We start from the raw sequence: 17,366 nt of genomic DNA on the forward strand, positions 1-17,366 counted from the left end.
AAGAACTTTGAATAGTAAACAACGGAAAAAAATAATATCTTTCTACGGATCTCCGTAACCATTTTTTCAGCCGATGCTCCAGGTGATGCACTCCAAGGGCCATTCAGAAGATTATAAAAGTTCAAACACGAGCCAAATAATAAACTATTATCATCATTGCCCCTTGTCGTGATCTTCATCACCACAATGGCTAGAATCAGCAGGGTAGCAGGCGCAGGGCCACCGTAGGACGGCGGAGCATTGGGGTTGATCGAGCAACCGGAGAAAGTCGATGGAGGTAGATCGCCCATCACCTCTGATCCAATCGGGGAGCCAGGAAGAACGGCTCCGGGGGACTGGGCCTGCCACACCGTCGCAAGCGGGCGAGAGGCGAGGAAGGGCGAGACAGAGGCTGGCGCCGCGGCGGCGGCGGCGGAGTATGCAGCGGAAGACATCATAACCTAAACTGATACCATGTTAAACGATTTGTTTTGGGAAACTGCCCAACACCCTAAACAGGTGTGGCTATCTCATATATATATATATAGAGAGAGAGGTATCAAGAGGTACAATACAGGATGTATACAAAGAGCTACGTATATACAGTCTAACAATTTGTACATGTCCTGATGAAATGCTTTTGTTGATGCAACTGGTCAAAAACGATGCATGTTTACTTGATGTAGTAAACATTTAAATTTGGAGGGAATCAATGTGTTTGAATTATGGAGGCTGAAATGTTACGAATCTGAGTTTGCACGTCGCTCGGGTAGCCTCCATGGCTAGTGGATGATGACCGCCGATATGGCGACTCTCAAGAGAAACCCACCCTATAAGAACTTTGAATAGTAAACAACGGAAAAAAATAATATCTTTCTACGGATCTCCGTAACCATTTTTTCAGCCGATGCTCCAAGTGATGCACTCCAAGGGCCATTCAGAAGATTATAAAAGTTCAAACACGAGCCAAATAATAAACTATTATCATCATTGCCCCTTGTCGTGATCTTCATCACCACAATGGCTAGAATCAGCAGGGTGATCACCATCATTATCCTCAACAACAGCTATGATCGATTGTCGCCATGATTCCACGGTTCCTCCCTCGCACGATAACGCGCGACAGTGGACGAGAAAGGGCCCAATCGTGGTGCTATTTGGGACCCGGCGCAAAATCTAGGTATAAAGTCAATTAATAAGAGAAGTCAATTATTATAACAAAAATGAAGTTCGTGGAGGAACACAAATAATACTTGAACAATGTCAATTTGAATACCGGGTAGGGAAATTGCAATGTCAATAGATTCGAGGAGGGCCGGAGAAGAATCATATATCATGGTGGGTATGAGTTCATTTCAGAGGGATTTCCATCCTTCCTTTTTTGATGTGGCTTGTGGGAGGAGAATGGCCAAGAAGATGAAGCGTGTGGACCGGACTGACGAGGCGAGAAATTTCCAAGGAATAACAAAGAGACACGTGGGGCAGGCAGCAGTACGTAGCTCTCGTAAGATACCACTTTGCAAGAGAATTAGAGTTCACGGCTTGATGCATGCTTCCATGAACTAATTACTTAGTTAGTTAGCTGAATTGCTAATTAGGGAGGGCCAGGGCCTGATGAGGAAAAGGTGACATCTTTGGTTTTCTTTGCAACCCTTCCCTACGACAGTCCCTTGGCAACATCCATGGACCCCTTTTTGTCCCCTCAATGTGCCTAATGAATAATGACCCTATAATCATCGTCATCGTCCTCGTCGCCCCCTTGTCGATCGTCGAGATCTTCATCATCATTATCATCACCACCGCCATCATCACCGCCAACAGCAGCTATGATCGGTCGGTTCGGGAGGAGGAGGGGGTCCGGGCGAAGATCTTTTGGCCCGGGGCGAGGATCGCCAGCGGGTCGTAGCGGGCCTTGCGGTCGACGAAGCGGGCCCACTTGGCGCCGAAGTGGCGCGCCCAGTCGGCCTCCGTGCGGTAGTGCGGGAAGTAGGTCTTGAAGTCGTAGCCGCTGCTCCGGCAGGCGTCGACGATCGCGCCGTTCTGCGCCACCAGCTCCTCCACCGCCGCGCCGCTGCCGCCCGGGCAGAACCGCAGCAGCGCCACCAGGTAGAAGACCTCGCCCTCCGGCAGCGCCACGGACGTGTTCGGGTCCCACCTGCAAGTCACACGACGCGTCACGATACGACAAAGGAAGAAGAAAGAGAGCCTGTCGTAAACAATGGCGCCGGTGCGTGCACAGCACAGCAGTGCATGGCCTGTGGCTGAGAGAGACGTGCATGGTGATAATAATAGTTTTATCAATCATAGGACCTGAGCTGGTAGCTGCTAATGCGCGATCTTGCACGGCTAAATCCAAAACGGAACGGGATTGATGGAGAAGCTGGGACGGAGCCCGTCTTATTATAAGTGATCCCGGTCAGGATCACTCCCTGCCGTCAGCGGGTGCTCTGACTGAGCAGGGGAGGCTCACCGCTCGCCCACATGCGCGTCCGTGACGTGCGCAAGACTGCCGCAAATGGCAACTCTGCCATGCCGCCGAGCGGCGCGCGGAAGCAATCCAAGAAGAGGAGAGGTGGTGCGTCATGCGTTGGAGTGTATAAGTGGGATACTCACTTGCTCTTGAGCATGGGGTAGATGAGCATGGGCCCGTCGACGCCGTCGGCGAGCATGCCCTTGAGCACGGCGCGGTCGAAGTCGGCGATGTCGCGCGCGGAGACGAAGAGGTTGAGCCACGGGTGCGGCGCCGCCCAGCTGCCGCTCCGGCGCGCCTCCTCCTCCACCCGGTTCACGCGCGACAGGAACTCCACGTACCGGACGTCCGCCGCGTACTCCAGGCCCCGCACGTACTTGAGCCGCCGCATCATCTCCCGCATCCTCTGCACGGACACGGAACAAACATACATGAGCACGAGCAGAGCAGGCGAATCAATATCAATGGGTCTGGCAGCAGAGCAGTAACGAGTAACGACGACGGACGCTATCGTGTCACGTCGTCACATGCCGGCCTAGTGCGTGCTGCTGGTGTAGATAGATGGATGGCTGAGCTGTTCCATGGGGACAAAGGAGACGTGAGTGAGGTGAGGTGGGGTGGGCTCGGCCCGCATTGTACGCACGTGAGATCGGCCGTGCGCGACTGCACTGGATTGCTGGATTGCTGGCGCGACCGGTGGGCGTGGGCGTGGGTGGGTGGGGGCCGGGGAGTTTGGCGGCGAGCGCGGGGGCGGTCCGGGGCCAACAATCCAGCGGGAGATAGACGACGACATCCCGCGGGGAAGTACAGCGCCAGTGCCGGCCTACCTCGTCCACGTCGTCGGGCTGCTGGTGCGGGTGCTGGTACAGGGCCACCTCCAGGCAGTAGAGCAGCGGGCCGGACTCGCCGGCGAGGAGCAGCGACGGGTCGAAGCGCGCGCCGGCGGGGATGGGCACCGACGGCCAGCCGTTCACCGGGTCGTCGCTGCGCACGAACGCGAAGCCCTCCACGTAGTCGAACGCCGACTCCGCCGGCCGCGTCACCAGCCACTCCGCGTCCGCCGCGTACTCCGCGAAGCTCGCGTAAACCACGCGCGCCCACTTCACCTGCAGTCAGTCAAGGGCACGCGCACGCCGGCCGGTGAGCGTGCGTCGTTCGACGATGAGGATGCGGATGGGGAGTCGTAGGGGTACCGTTTGTGGCGCGGGGGAGAGCGGGATGCGGGCGCGGGTGATGACGCCGAACTGGCCGAGGCCGCCGAGGACGGCGAAGAAGAGGTCGGGGTGGGCGGAGTGGGAGCAGACGCGGCACTCGCCTTCGCCGGTCACCACCTCGAGCTCGGCCACGTTGGACACCTGCGGGCCGTACCGGAAGGACTGCCCGCTGACGCCGCCGTTGGAGAGCGTGCCGCCGACGGTGAGCCGGAGGTAGTCCGTCCAGGAGGCGGGGGCGAGGCCGTGGTTCGAGACGGCCCAGTGGAGGACCTCCTCCCAGAGCGCGCCGCCGGGGACGTCGGCGAAGGCCGCCCCACCGCCAGGCGAGACGAGCTTCATCTGCAGGCGCCGGGACGCCGCGCCGGCGCGCATGTCGAGGACGAGGCCGCCCTCGGACATGGCCTGCCCGGCCACCGAGTGGCCGTTGCCGCGGGCGGCCACGGTGAGGTGCGTGGTGCGCGCGGCCGCGCGGATGGCGCTGGCCACGTCGTCCGCGCTCGCCGGCCGGACGACGGCCGCGGGGCGCGCGCTCACAAGGCCGCCGAAGTCCCTCGCCGCCGCGCACTCTGCCGCGTCGGCGGCCACCACGGTCAGCTCGAGCGCGTCCCGCTCCGCGGCGGCGCCGGCCGCGGCGCGGTCCATGTAGGCGAGCATCATCTTGGGCAAGCAAGCGCTTCTCTTCCCACTGCGGTGCGGGCGAGGGTGAGCCGCTCGCTTAGCAGAGCAGAGCTCTCTGTTTTGTGATGTCACTCGCGGTGCGCTCGCGCTCTGTCTCCGCCTGACTGTGCTGCGGTCGTCGTGTGGGTGGAGGGGTTTATATCGAGAGGACACGCGGACGTCGATGGCCATCACGCCTTTCAAAAAGGCAAAATCTAGTTAAGTTTGCAATTTTGAATTGAAATGATGGCGCACCATCTCGGGAATGTTTGGAGGATTAAGGGCCTCTTTGATTCACGGGATTCTAGAAACGCGGGGAAAGGGAAAACATAGTACTAGAATGTCATGCTCATCTCAATCCTACAAGATTTTGGGTTGTTTGATTGCATCATAGGAAAAACAAAGGATTCTTTCAAAGAGGTTTGAGTGGATACTAGAAATCCTATGAAAAGTAGTATAAAAAAAATCCTTAGGAATTTACCAAAATCTTCTAAGTCCAAGTTTGGAACCTATGAATATATGATCCAAGAGACAATAAAATACTCTATTGATGGTGATTGAATCATTTTATCAGGGATCCAGCTTGAATAGGCAAGGAAATAGGAATTTGATTAAAAGAAAGCCAATTCAAGATTTTAAGTCAAAACAGAGACTAAACATAATTGGGAAATTGTGACAAGAGCTCTAATAGAAAGATATGATCCTACATTCAAATTTGACGAAGAAAATTATTTGACTGGGCTTATGAATAAAAGATATAGCAAACTTACTCAAATTCAAATTCAAATTCCAAATTTGAATTAAATTTGGATTTCCAAAACTTAAATATTTTGGTTGTACAATAATCTAGAGATTTCAAGGAGTTCAGGGATATAAAATTGATTAAATTTGAATTTATGGTTTAGAAGTTAAGTATTTTGAAAGTTTAGGCATTTGTTTGGAAAAGAAACGAATTAAAGGAAACAAGGCTTCCACGTGTCACAATCTGATAGACCAGTACTGCTTCATTGGTTTTCAAACAAGGCATCGCCTTGATCCATTGGATAAAGATCCAACACCTAGAGGCTTGTGTACTGGTTCACTTAAGTGAACGCACGCGTTGCGCCGGATCGGAGTCACATGGTTGAGAAAAGAGGGAGTGGTGCTCACCCGATCTTGGTTGCTGGCGGTGACGAAACTGGCATGGCAACGTCTCGGGTTCGCTCGATATCGTGATGCAGCCCCCCCCCCACCCCCACCCCAATGACTTTCGAGTGGAGGACTGGGCAGAGGGCTATGCGGCAAGCCCCGGGGACACGATGGGGACGTCGATTTGTTCCTCGACGGGTGATGAGAGCTCGCCACAATTGGACAGATCGTGGCAATGGCGAAGCTCGTCGACGGCTCTAGCTACGATAAACATCAAATCACCGTGTCAAAACGGTTCGTCACAACAGGGTATGAAGAAATAGAGACGAAATGGGGGTCGGGGTCCCCTGGACGACATCGTTACCTTGTGCAGATGAAAACGCTCGTGGGTTCTTCGGTAGGAATTTAGGATGATGGAGAGAGGGAGAACTCACGTAGGGAGAGGGCTATGGTCTCTTGGAGAGGTTAGAGTCAGGGCTTTATATAGGGGGTGAGGTGGTCAGCACCAAGCAGGCGGCGATGAGGTTGGTGGTAGGCGTTACCGCTGTGCATGGATGGTCGTTCCGGGCGCCCTGAAACCGCACTGCAGTAGCAGAAATGTTGTGGAAGGCTCGGAGTAGGTTCTGGAAGAAACAACGAGGTCGGGAAGGAAGCAGAGGCGTTGAGGCATGGTCGGTTGCAGTGGCTTGTTGCCTGCCTCGTTCATTTGGTCGCGAGGTGGGTGACAACTCGACACATAGGGCCCCCCTATCGGTGGGTGGAGAAAATAAAATAAAAGGGGAAGCGAGGTGGTGGGCTGGCGCTTTTGCTCGGTTGGACCGGAGTGGGCTATGTCGGCTCGCTTGTGACACTGAATAAGAAATGGAGAGTGGGCCTAGCCCAGTAATTAGGATAGTTAGGTTTTATTTCTTTCTATTATTTATTTTAGGTTAACAAACATGCTAAATAAAGAAATATCAAAAAATATTTAATATTGCATATTATTAGTTTTGAACTTAAAAAATTTATTTCTAGCAATAAAAATATATTATATGTATGAAATTCATTTTAATAATGCATTATGGGCTTTATAAACTCACCAAAAACTATTGTCAGGGGTTTATAATTCCCGTAATTCATTTTGAACTCAAAAATGCAAATTGTGGAATATTAATAAAGTTCCCATTTCATATACTTGAGGAAGCCATATTATCCTTGCTCTTTATTGAATGAATAAAAATGAAAATTCCTCTATTAATAATTCGAAACCGAAAATGATGATCAAGGGATATGCAAAATGGACATGCTTCTATGTATAACATTCCAAATGAAAATTTGGGATGTTACAAGGCACATGATTTTTTCTCTCTCTTTTGATTTGCTCGTACGTGCGGTCAGTTCTACGATTCATGCATTGTGTGATGGTGTGGCAGGCTTGTTCTAAGTATATGGGCCAATGTATGTTTAGATGGCTGACTATTTTTTATCTCCAATAGTGAGATATTATGGGTGAAGGGCTTGTTCCCTAAGCAGGCACAACATACTACATTATCTTCTATTTTTTCTACAAAAAAGTATGTCCTTTATTTCAATTTTCTAATCATGTTTCATTCACAAATTTTTTTCCATACCAGACTACATAAGTCATTTTTTGTTACATGTAATTTGCAGTTTTATAATTTAATTTAATTTTTTGTTGTTGTTCCACACTCCTTGTGTTTTGTTTTGTTTCTTTTAAGTAACTCTACCCGAAGGATTCTTTCTTACATAGAATTATTTTGTCTTTTTAGTTTATGTTTATTTTATTTATTATTTTTTGTCCGCCTATTTACCCTCTTTTTTTATTCTTTTCGAATAACACACCTTCCCGATGTTATGTCTTCCATAAATCAGATTTGTCCATGTACTGTAAATTCATTCATGCTATGTTTTTTTTCCTGTATCATGTCTGCGTCTCTCTCATTCACACAGATATGGGGAGACAATACCATCAACATGACATGCAAATCATTTTGGGTTTGTCAAGAGACGGCTAACCTTCAACATTGTTATTTTTTCTGGATGCTTAGTATAACATGTACGTATACTTGCAATTTTTATGCAATATGTGTGCAAAATTTTAATGTTGTCTAAAAAATATAATACTACATGATTTTTCTTGCATATTATGAAACCCTGCAAGTTATATAAAACATGTGTGCTACTTTTTATCATAATTAGTTTAATGTTTTCTTTCTTGTTTTAGGCTAATATCAATGCCCTTAATTAATTGTCAGCTAAAAAAGCCAGTGCCCTTAATTCATTCTACCTTAAAATAAAAGTTTTGTCTTACTATATGTGTTTGTTTATCAATAAGTAAAAAGTGACTGAGTACGAAAAATTATTTGTTTTTCTCAGTTCTGTTAATGTTTCTCACTTTTTCTACCATTGTTAAGTAGTTTACTTTCTTGCTGTTGAACTTTCTCCTATATTTATGCATGCGGCAACGGTTTACTAATGTAGTCATATGACACTACTTAATTTTGCGTTTAATATGAAAATAAAAAATTATTTCATAATTGGTCTATTAAAATTGTAATATAATTATTAAAGTTGCACGGCTTTATGCTTGTTCTGGCATAGTACCAAAGGGCGCAAACTTCTGTCTATTTTGTGTGCAAGTTTTCAGTAAGCTCTAATTCATGCATACAAGAAATGTGCTTGCCAACAAGCCGTTTTGATTTTTTTTCTATTATGCACAGTTCTATAATACTAATTTTTTTATTTTTTTTGTTTCTTCCTTTAGGTTAAAACCACTCCCTTAATTAATACTTTCTTTGCAAGCAATTTTTTTCCGTCACTCCCATAATTTATTTATTTCTTATAAATAAACATGTTCTTCATTCTTTTGTTTCTTATTTCTACTTTAAGATAACACCACTCTTAGGTTTCTTTTTTGCTTCCTTAGACATATTTTACAATTCTTCGAAGTAACACCACTCGTATAAAATGAGTCCCTTGATTTTTTTCCAGGAAAATGACTATTGTTTGTAAGTTACACCACTATATATTTGTTCTTTCATATTGTCGAATGGTGCAAATTCTACGAAACATTTGTGCAAGTCTTTGTCTATTTTTGATTTTTAGTTTCATTTTCCTTTATTCTTTAGGGTAATACCAGTGCCCTTAATTCCCTCTACCTTAGAATAACATTTGTTTATTGTGTTTTTTGTATATATCTTATTTATTGATGCTTGGTTTGGTTTTCTAATTTATTTGTGTATATGGTGGAGGTTTTATGATGCAATCATGTGACTTCTACGTAATATTAAGTTAGGAAATTAAATAAAATTCACTTCTATAATTGAACTATTTGAATCATCGACAAAATTAATGTTCCGCATGATGACACTACACCGAGAGGATGGACAACAAACGGGTGAAGTGGTAGCGCGTGCAACATCGAAAGCGTTGTTGGGCTCGACTGCTTCTTTGGTCTTGCTGCCGACGTTGTCGACCATGAATAGTTTCGTTTTAACAGGTCATTTTTTAGTTGCTTAGTCGTTTTTTCTGCCATTGCATTTTCTCCTATATATGTGCATGCGATAGTGGTTTTGATTATCCAATCACGTCAGATTGCTTAATTTTGTGTTACTAACTTATAATAGAATTCATTTTTGTATTTGAGCTACCTTAAGACAACATTATTATTGAAGTTTATTTTGTTGAATCACATGATTTGTTTTTTATTGATCTGTTATGACAGATAAAACCACCATTAATATGTTACAGTTATGGTTGTTACTCTTTTAACCGGCTTGTTGTATCGGTAGCCCATCAAGCAATCAGCCTGGCTAGCTTCTCTCATTTGGGCTTTTTGAAACGCTCTCATTTAGGCTGTTGCTTTGCCAGGTTGGTGAAAATGAAGGGAGTGCCTAGAACTCATCTAGATGAGGTATGATTTGGTCTCATTCACCTGACACCACGTGACATTACCTCTTTATTGTCCTAGCATGTTTGGCGATGGGCCTTTTCTCCAAAAGTTTGTCTTGGCCCGTTCCCTAGTTTACCTCTTTATTGTCCCAGCATGTAGTCAACCCTTGATCGTGTTTTCTCCTTTGCTCTTTTCTTTTTTGCAATTCTTGCCAAACACGTACTATTTATACTTATTAGACTTTGTACTTGCTTTCTCTTTAGGCTGAACATATGACGGGCCTGCTGTCATGCATATTTTCTTATTTTCCTCTAGTAACTACTACTTATTTTGTTATCTAAAACAAAATTACTTGGTATAACAAATTATGCAAAACGTCAAAAGAAACATTAAATTTTCTTTCAGAAAATACCCAATAGAAAAACTAGATGCATGCGCATGTTAGTGTCCACTGTAGAAAAATAAATGAAAACCCCTAGTTGAACATATGTTGCGAGGTGTGCAATCGTATGCGGGCATTTTTTTAGAAAAATAAAACCAAGAAAAAAATGTTGCATATCTAGGTTTAAAAAAATAAATAAAATAAAAATAAATAAGAATCCTACCTAGTTGCACATGTGGTGCGACGCTTGTAGTGCGAGCATGTTGCGATGCTTGTAGTTGTGTGCAAGGTGAACTTGCAACTGGCCCAACTACCCCTTCTCGCCTCAGCTGCAGTTGCTTTGTGCCTTATGCGGTAGTAGTCAGATAATGCTCACAATTGCATGTCTAGTGGTGGACATGGAATTGGACCGACAACACTCTCCCGATCCTAGTTATAGCCGTTTTGTGCGCCATGCAGTTGCAGCCAGGTTACAATGCTTGCAATTGCATGTCCATTGGTGGACATGCAACTGGCCACGACAACTCCCACTCCAGTTGCATTTGTTTTGTTTATGTGTAGTTGCAGTCGGTTACAACGCTTGCAGTTGCATGTCTAGTCATGGACATGAAACTAGACCTACAACCGGCTCTCCTCGACCTCAGTTGCATCTGCTTTGTGCAAATGGCCCGACAACTCCCCATTCAGCCCTAGTTGCAGCCGCTTGTGTGCAAGTGCAGACATAGTCTATTACAGCGCTTGCAGTTGCATGTCTATTGATTGACATGCAACTGGCCCTACAACTTTATTTAAAAGTACTTGCACAACAACTCCCCTTCCGTCCCAATTGTAGTTAGTGTGTGCCCATTCATTTGTAGTTTTTTATAATGCTTGCAGTTGCATGTCTATTGATAGACATGCAACTGGCTTGACAACCCCCTTCCGACCCCAGTTGCAGTCACGCGTGTGCCCATGTAGTTGCAGTCGGTTACAATGCTTGCAGTTGCATGTGACATGCAAATGGCTCGACGACTCCCCACCCAAACCTAGCTGCAGTCATGTGTGTGCCCTCTGTAGTTGTAGCCGGATTACAATGCTTGTAGTTGCATGCCTAGTGGTGGACATGCAACTGAAACGACAATCTCTCTTGACCGTAGTTACAATCACATGTGTGCCCATGCAGTTGTAGCGGTTACATTGCTTGTAGTTGCATGTCTACTTATGGACATGCCACAGCCAGAAAAATTCCCCACCTGACCCAGTTGCAGTTACGTGTTGTCCATGCAGTTGCAGTCAGGTTACAATGCTTGTCGTTGCATGTCTATTGAAGGACATGCAACTAGCATGACAACCCACTCCTGCCCTAGTTGCAGTCAGTTAGAACGCTTGTAGTCGCATGTCTACTGATAGACATGCAACCAGCCTGACAACTCCCCACCTGGCCCAACTGTAGTCACATGCATGCCCCTGAAGCTGATGTTTACAATGGTTGCAGTTATATGCATCTGGCCCGACAACCACTTGTCGACCCAGTTGTATTCACTTTCTGGCGATGTAGTTGCAATCTCATTTGTAAACTTACAATTATAACCCATTTTTTTAAAGTTGTTGTTAGGATCAATTTTCGGAAATCTTATAGTTATGACCCCTCTAAAGATGTTTTCAGTGTATATAAAAAAATACAATGTATATGGAAAAAATTAGACATAAGAAATATAACTTTTCAAAGAATTTAATCATGTATTTGTTAAATATTAAACATGCATATAAAAAATTCTAATCTATAAAAAATGTAAAATGTGCATGCAAAAGGTAGACATTCAAAACCTTAATCATAAATTAAAAAAATGTTACACATGTATAGATAAAATGTTCCTGATGTATAACAAGAAAATGTAGAATGGAAAAAGTAGACATAAAAATATATGTTTTAAAAATGTTAATCATGTACTCCAAAAATGTTAAAAGTGTACATAGAAAATGTTCCAGGTGTATACAAGAGATGTATAATTTGTATGAAAAAGTAGGCATAAAAACTATAAGTTTCAAAAATGTTTATCATGTATTTGCACAATGCTAAACGTATATATAAAATATGTCCGTGATGTATACGAAAATGTACATGAACAATGAAGAAAACCGATGGAAACCAAAAGAAAGTAAAACTGAAGAAAGAAAAGCAAAAAAAACCAGTGAAAATTGAGAAAGAAACAAAGAAAATGAAGAAAAAGTAAAGAGAAAAAACTAGTAAAAACCATGAAAGAAACATAAAAATAGGTGAAAAATTAAAGAAAACCAAGAAAACCCGAAGAAAGCCGTGGAAAACAAAGAAAATCGAAAAGAAAAACAAAACAAAACAAAACCCCTTCCCGTCCCCCAGTTGCAATCAATTTGTGGGCCGTGCCATCGCGGACTGGTTACAACACTTGCAGTTGCATGTCTGGTAGTGGACATGCAACTAGACAAAAAAAACCTCTTGCTCCCGGTTGCATCTGCTTTTGGGCCATGCAGTTGCGGACGGGTTACAACACTTATAGTTGCATGTTTGATGTTGGACATGCAACTGGGCGGCAAAAGCCCCTTCCGCCTAGTTGCAGTCTGGCTACAAAATTTATAGTTGCATTTGTGCTGATGGGCAAGCAATTGGTCCGACAATGTCCCACTCACCCCATTTGCGGTCGCTTTTTGGGTAATTTTATTGGAGTTGGGCTACAACATTTGCAGTTGCATTTCTGGTGGTGGATATGCAAACTGGCCAGCAAAAGTCCTGTCGTTCCCACTTGCGGGCGCTTTATGGGGCCATTCAGTTATAGTCAGGCTACAACACTTGCAATTGCATGTATGGTGTTGGACATGCAATTGGCACCACAACCTCCCACCTTCAGCCGCATAAAAACAAACTATAGAAAATAGAAGTAGAGAAATAGAAAACAAAAACATAGATGAACAGAAAAGAAATACTCACCTACCACGCCAGCCCCAAAACACACGCATTTAAAAAAAACTAGATATTATTTAAAAAAAGCCCAAAACATGCGTATTTTAAAAAATAAAGAGAAAATCCAAAACAAAAATAAATATGAAATGAAAAAGGAACTCAAAACAAAAATCGCAAATAAAAATACAGAAGATGGAAAAAATGAAAAATAAACTAAAATAGTGAACAAAACAAATGCAAAAAGAAACCAATAAGCCTTGATTATAGTAGATTAAAGTTAATAAATTTGTGTACAATTTTAAAATATATCTAAAAACGCACATATTCATAGATCCTGTTCAAATTTGTTCACTATTCTTGCTGGCCTCCTACTACGGCTACAAGCTTGCAGCCGCTGGAGTACGGCTCAAGTACAACACGTAGCCACAAAAATTGGCATCAACAAATTGGCATATTCTTGCTGGCCTCCTACTACGGCTACAAGAGCTTCCGCTGTCGCAACCCCCAGATCAACGTTGCTGGAAGCCGTTGCCTCGACAAGCGCGCGGGCGCGGCCTCCCGCCGCCGGCAGGAGAAGTTCGATCGCCTCCGCCGGCTGCGGCCTGGCTTTCGCCGACGGCCCGGGCGGAGCTGTCTGGGAGGAGGTCCTCCACTGGGCCTCGAACCTGCCACCCTGACTTCCTTCGCCGTCCTCGGCGGTCTCAGCCAGTTCGACGTAGTCAATCGTCATCACAGCCCCCCGTGCGGGGCCTGGAGTACGCAGCGGACGTCGGGTACGTGGATTCCGGTCCCGCGTGAACCGGGTGGAGGAGGAGGCGCGCCGGAGCGGCAGCCGGGCCGCGCCGCACCCGTGGGCTCAACCTCTTCGTCTCCGCGCGCGACATCGCCGACTTCGACCGCACCGTGCTCGCCGGTATGCTCGCGGACGGCATCGACGGGCCCATGCATGCTGATCTACCCCATGCTCAAGAGGCGCTGCTGCGGTTCTGCCCGGCGGGCGGGCGGCGCGGCGGTGGAGGAGTTGGTGGCGCAGAACGGCACCATTGCCAATGCCTGCCGGACCAGCGGCTACGTCTTCAAGACCTACTTCCCGCACTACCGCACGGAGGCGGACTGGGCGCGCCACTTCGGCGCCAAGTGGGCCCGCTTCGTCGACCGCAAGGCCCGCTACGACCCGCTGGCGATCCTCGCCCCGGGCCAGAAGATCTTTGCCAGGACCCCCTCCTCCTGCCGAACCGACCGATCATAGCTGCTGTTGGCGGTGATGATGGCGGCGGTGATGATGATGATGATGATGAAGATCTCGACGATCGACAAGGGGGCGACGACGACGACGATGGTGATTATAGGGTCATTATTCATTAGGCACACTGAGCTGACAAAAAGGGGGTCCATGGATGTTGTCAAGGGACTGTAGTAGGGAAGGGTTGCAAAGAAAACCAAAGATGTCACCTTTTCCTCATCAGGCCCTGGCCCTCCCTAATTAGCAATTCAGCTAACTAACCAAGTAATTAGTTCATGGAAGCTTGCATCAAGCCGTGAACTCTAATTCTCTTGCAAAGTGGTATCTCGTGAGAGCTATGTATCTCTTTGTTATTCCTTAGAAATTTCTCGCCTCGTCATTCCGGTCCACACGCTTCATCTTCCTGGCCATTCTCCTCCCACAACCCACATCAAAAAAGGAAGGATGGAAATCCCTCTGAAATGAACTCATACCCACCATGATTCTTCTCCGGTCCTCCTCGAATCTATTGACATTGCAATTTCCCTACCCGGTATTCAAATTGACATTGTTCAAGTATTATTTGCGTTCCTCCATGAACGTCATTTTTGTTATCATAATTGACTTCTCTTATTAATTGACTTTATACCTAGATTTTGCACCGGGTCCCAAATATCACCAGGATTGGTCCCTTTCTCGTCCACTGTCGCACGTTATCGTGCGAGGGAGGAACCGTGGAATCATGGCGACAATCGATCATAGCTGTTGTTGAGGATAATGATGGTGATCACCCTGCTGATTCTAGCCATTGTCGTGATGAAGATCACGACAAGGGGCAATGATGATAATAGTTTATTATCTCTCTCTCTCTCTATCTCAGCCCATGCACGTGTTTGAACTTTTGTAATCTTCTAAATGGCCCTTGGAGTGCATCACTTCGAGCTTCGGCTGAAAAAAACGGTTACAGAGACCCGTATAAATATACTCCCTTCGTCCCAAAATAAGTGTCTTAAACTTCGTACAAATTTGTATTAGAGCTAGTATAAAGTTGAAACACTTATTTTAAGACAGAGGAGTATATATTTTTTCCTTTGTTTACTATTCAAAGTTCTTTTAGGGTGTGTTCTCTTGAGAGTCGCCATATCGGCGATCGTCATCCACTAGCTATGGAGGCTACGCAAGCGACGTGCAAACTCAGATTAGTAATATTTCAGCCTCCATAATTCAAACACATTGATTCCCTCCAAATTTAAATGTTTACTACATCAAGTAAACATGCACAGTTTTTGACAAGTTGCATGAACAAAAGCACTTCATCGGGACATGTACAAATCACATGTTTCTTCCATTTGCACCGTCCCCTCTTTCAAGTTTCTGAAGTGAATGCTCAAATCTCGCTATTGTGCCCAAAAAATCTCCGCCACTTGATCTATTTTGTTCAGATCCAACACGGTGAACCGATTATGCTCGAATGTGCATCCAACACGGTGAAGATTAGCCATATCGGTGATGGCCATCCATCAGATATGGAGGTTGCACAAGCGACGAGCAAACTCAGACTCCCCTATTTCAGCCTCCATAATTCAAACACTTTGATTCCCATCAAATTTAATTGTTTACCACATCAATTAAACATGCACATTGTTTTCGACAAGTTGCATGAACAAAAGCATTTCATCCGCGACATGTACCAATCACATGTTTCTTCCAATTGCACCATCCCCTCATTCGAGTTTTCTGAAGCGAATGCTTAAATCTCGCTACTGCCCCCAAAAATCTTATGCCACTTGCTCCATTTTTTTTCCGTATCCAACATGATGAACCGATTCTGCTAGGATGTGCATTAATTTCTATCCCGATCCTCTATAATTTGGAGTCTAAGCGGCTCAATCTCCTGCTGGATTTCGTTCCTACGTGCATCCATATCTTCCTGACACCATCTTCTGTCTTGCATTTCATCCCATCTGGCCCTCTTCTCTTGGTTCTTGTTCTCCTCCATTTCGAGTTTATTGTGCTTCCTCTTCTTGGCGTACTTGTTTCTTGTTCTCTTCAACTTATCGATCTTTTTTTTCATTTCCCCACCTATTCTTTTCTCTTGAGCCCTAGTTCTTCTGTTTCCTCCCATCTAGCTAACCCGTGCTAGACGCTAGAATGGTACTTCTAGCCACGTTTGCCATTTTCTTTCTATCAACATCATTTGCACCGTCATCCATCTCCGGAGAGGAATTCCAGTTCTCATTTTTGGGTTGCCATCGTAATTCCTCGAATTACACGTCTCGTGCTCTTTCCAACAATCCCTATAATGTTGGAGGCCAAACAGTTTTCCCATTCGACTTCGGCATATGTTTGTACTTCGCTTGGGCTATCTCATCATAAAACAAACAAATGCACAAATTGATGAGAATTCTCAAAGTAATGCAAATGTGTCAATAAAAAACAACAAGCTTTCTTACATATTGATAAATGGTGACACCCCTAGCAGGAGCCGGCTTCACTTGCTCCTTAAAACTCACCCAATGATTGCACATCCCTTGAGTCGTACAACGTCAGTCTGTGAGAGATTTGAGCATCTTTGTTCACGCAAAATGAAATCTGAAACAATCTTCAATGCATTTCCAATACATTGTTGTCGATTGATGTTTCGATCGAGAGATTTATCTTGTCATGCCAATAGAAGCGCAACATCAACATCGGGCTTAAAGTTGCTTCACTGTATTGCCTTCTTTTTCAATGAGCCGGAACCATCAAATTACAATTCTGCATCTTAGACAGAGTCATGGAAAAAATGACAATGATGTGACCTCGAGATCGACATCATTTGTCTAGGAACACCTATCATACTAGAGAATGTTATCGTCATTGAGGGCCGATCCCCGAAATTCAGCAAATCGACGCTACATTTTCCAACAATTTCCATCGCTATCTTGCATTGAATCGAAGAAAACCCGAATAAAAGCCACATGATGCCTTTTTTTACCTCATCACTGTTGCTGATCCGGCGTACGACTGGGAAGCCACCATAGTTTTGCCCACCGTCAGGGTGAAGTGAGGATGGCTAAAGGTAGCGGTGACGCCCTTACCAATCTACTTCTTCAGTGCCTTCGCTAAGAACCACCACAACACTATTGGGGTGAGGCCCCTGCCTCCACGTGGCGACATAGGCACTCACTAGTAGAAAAACACCTAATAGTCCCGGTTCGTAAGGGCCTTTAGTCCCGGTTCATGAACCGGGACTAATGGGTCGTTACTAATACCTCGATCCATTAGTCCCGGTTCAAACACGAACCGGGACCAATGTGCCTCCACGTGGCCCTGTGTGCCGAGGCCAGTCAGGGGGCCTTTGGTCCCGGTTGGTGGTACCAACCGGGACCAAAAGGCATCCACGCGTCAGCCTTCCAGTGGCTGGGGTTTTTGTTTTTTTTAAAGGAGGGGGGGTGGGGGTTTTTGGGGGTTAATTTAGGTGTTTCATATATTGTGTTAGCTAGCTAATTAATAGAGAGAAGTG

General features: G+C 45.6%; 1 protein-coding gene and 1 pseudogene across 1 annotated transcript; one reads left to right on the forward strand and one right to left on the reverse strand.

Annotated features, from left to right (window-relative positions):
* Positions 1–1,463: 1,463 nt before the first annotated feature.
* On the reverse strand, positions 1,464–4,514 carry LOC123157354 (cytokinin dehydrogenase 11). The gene is made up of 4 exons (XM_044575615.1): positions 3,643–4,514; positions 3,277–3,555; positions 2,593–2,855; positions 1,464–2,134 (listed from the first exon to the last, which is right to left on the reverse strand). The coding sequence occupies exons 1-4, from the start codon at positions 4,510–4,512 to the stop codon at positions 1,804–1,806; spliced, it is 1,743 nt and encodes a 580-aa protein (XP_044431550.1). The 5' UTR covers positions 4,513–4,514; the 3' UTR covers positions 1,464–1,803.
* A 7,980-nt stretch (positions 4,515–12,494) lies between these two features.
* LOC123158636 (cytokinin dehydrogenase 11-like) lies at positions 12,495–14,159 on the forward strand (annotated as a pseudogene).
* The last annotated feature ends 3,207 nt before the right edge of the window (positions 14,160–17,366 follow it).

The sequence above is a fragment of the Triticum aestivum genome, chromosome 7B, assembly GCF_018294505.1.
Source record: "Triticum aestivum cultivar Chinese Spring chromosome 7B, IWGSC CS RefSeq v2.1, whole genome shotgun sequence".
Taxonomy (NCBI): Eukaryota; Viridiplantae; Streptophyta; class Magnoliopsida; order Poales; family Poaceae; genus Triticum; species Triticum aestivum.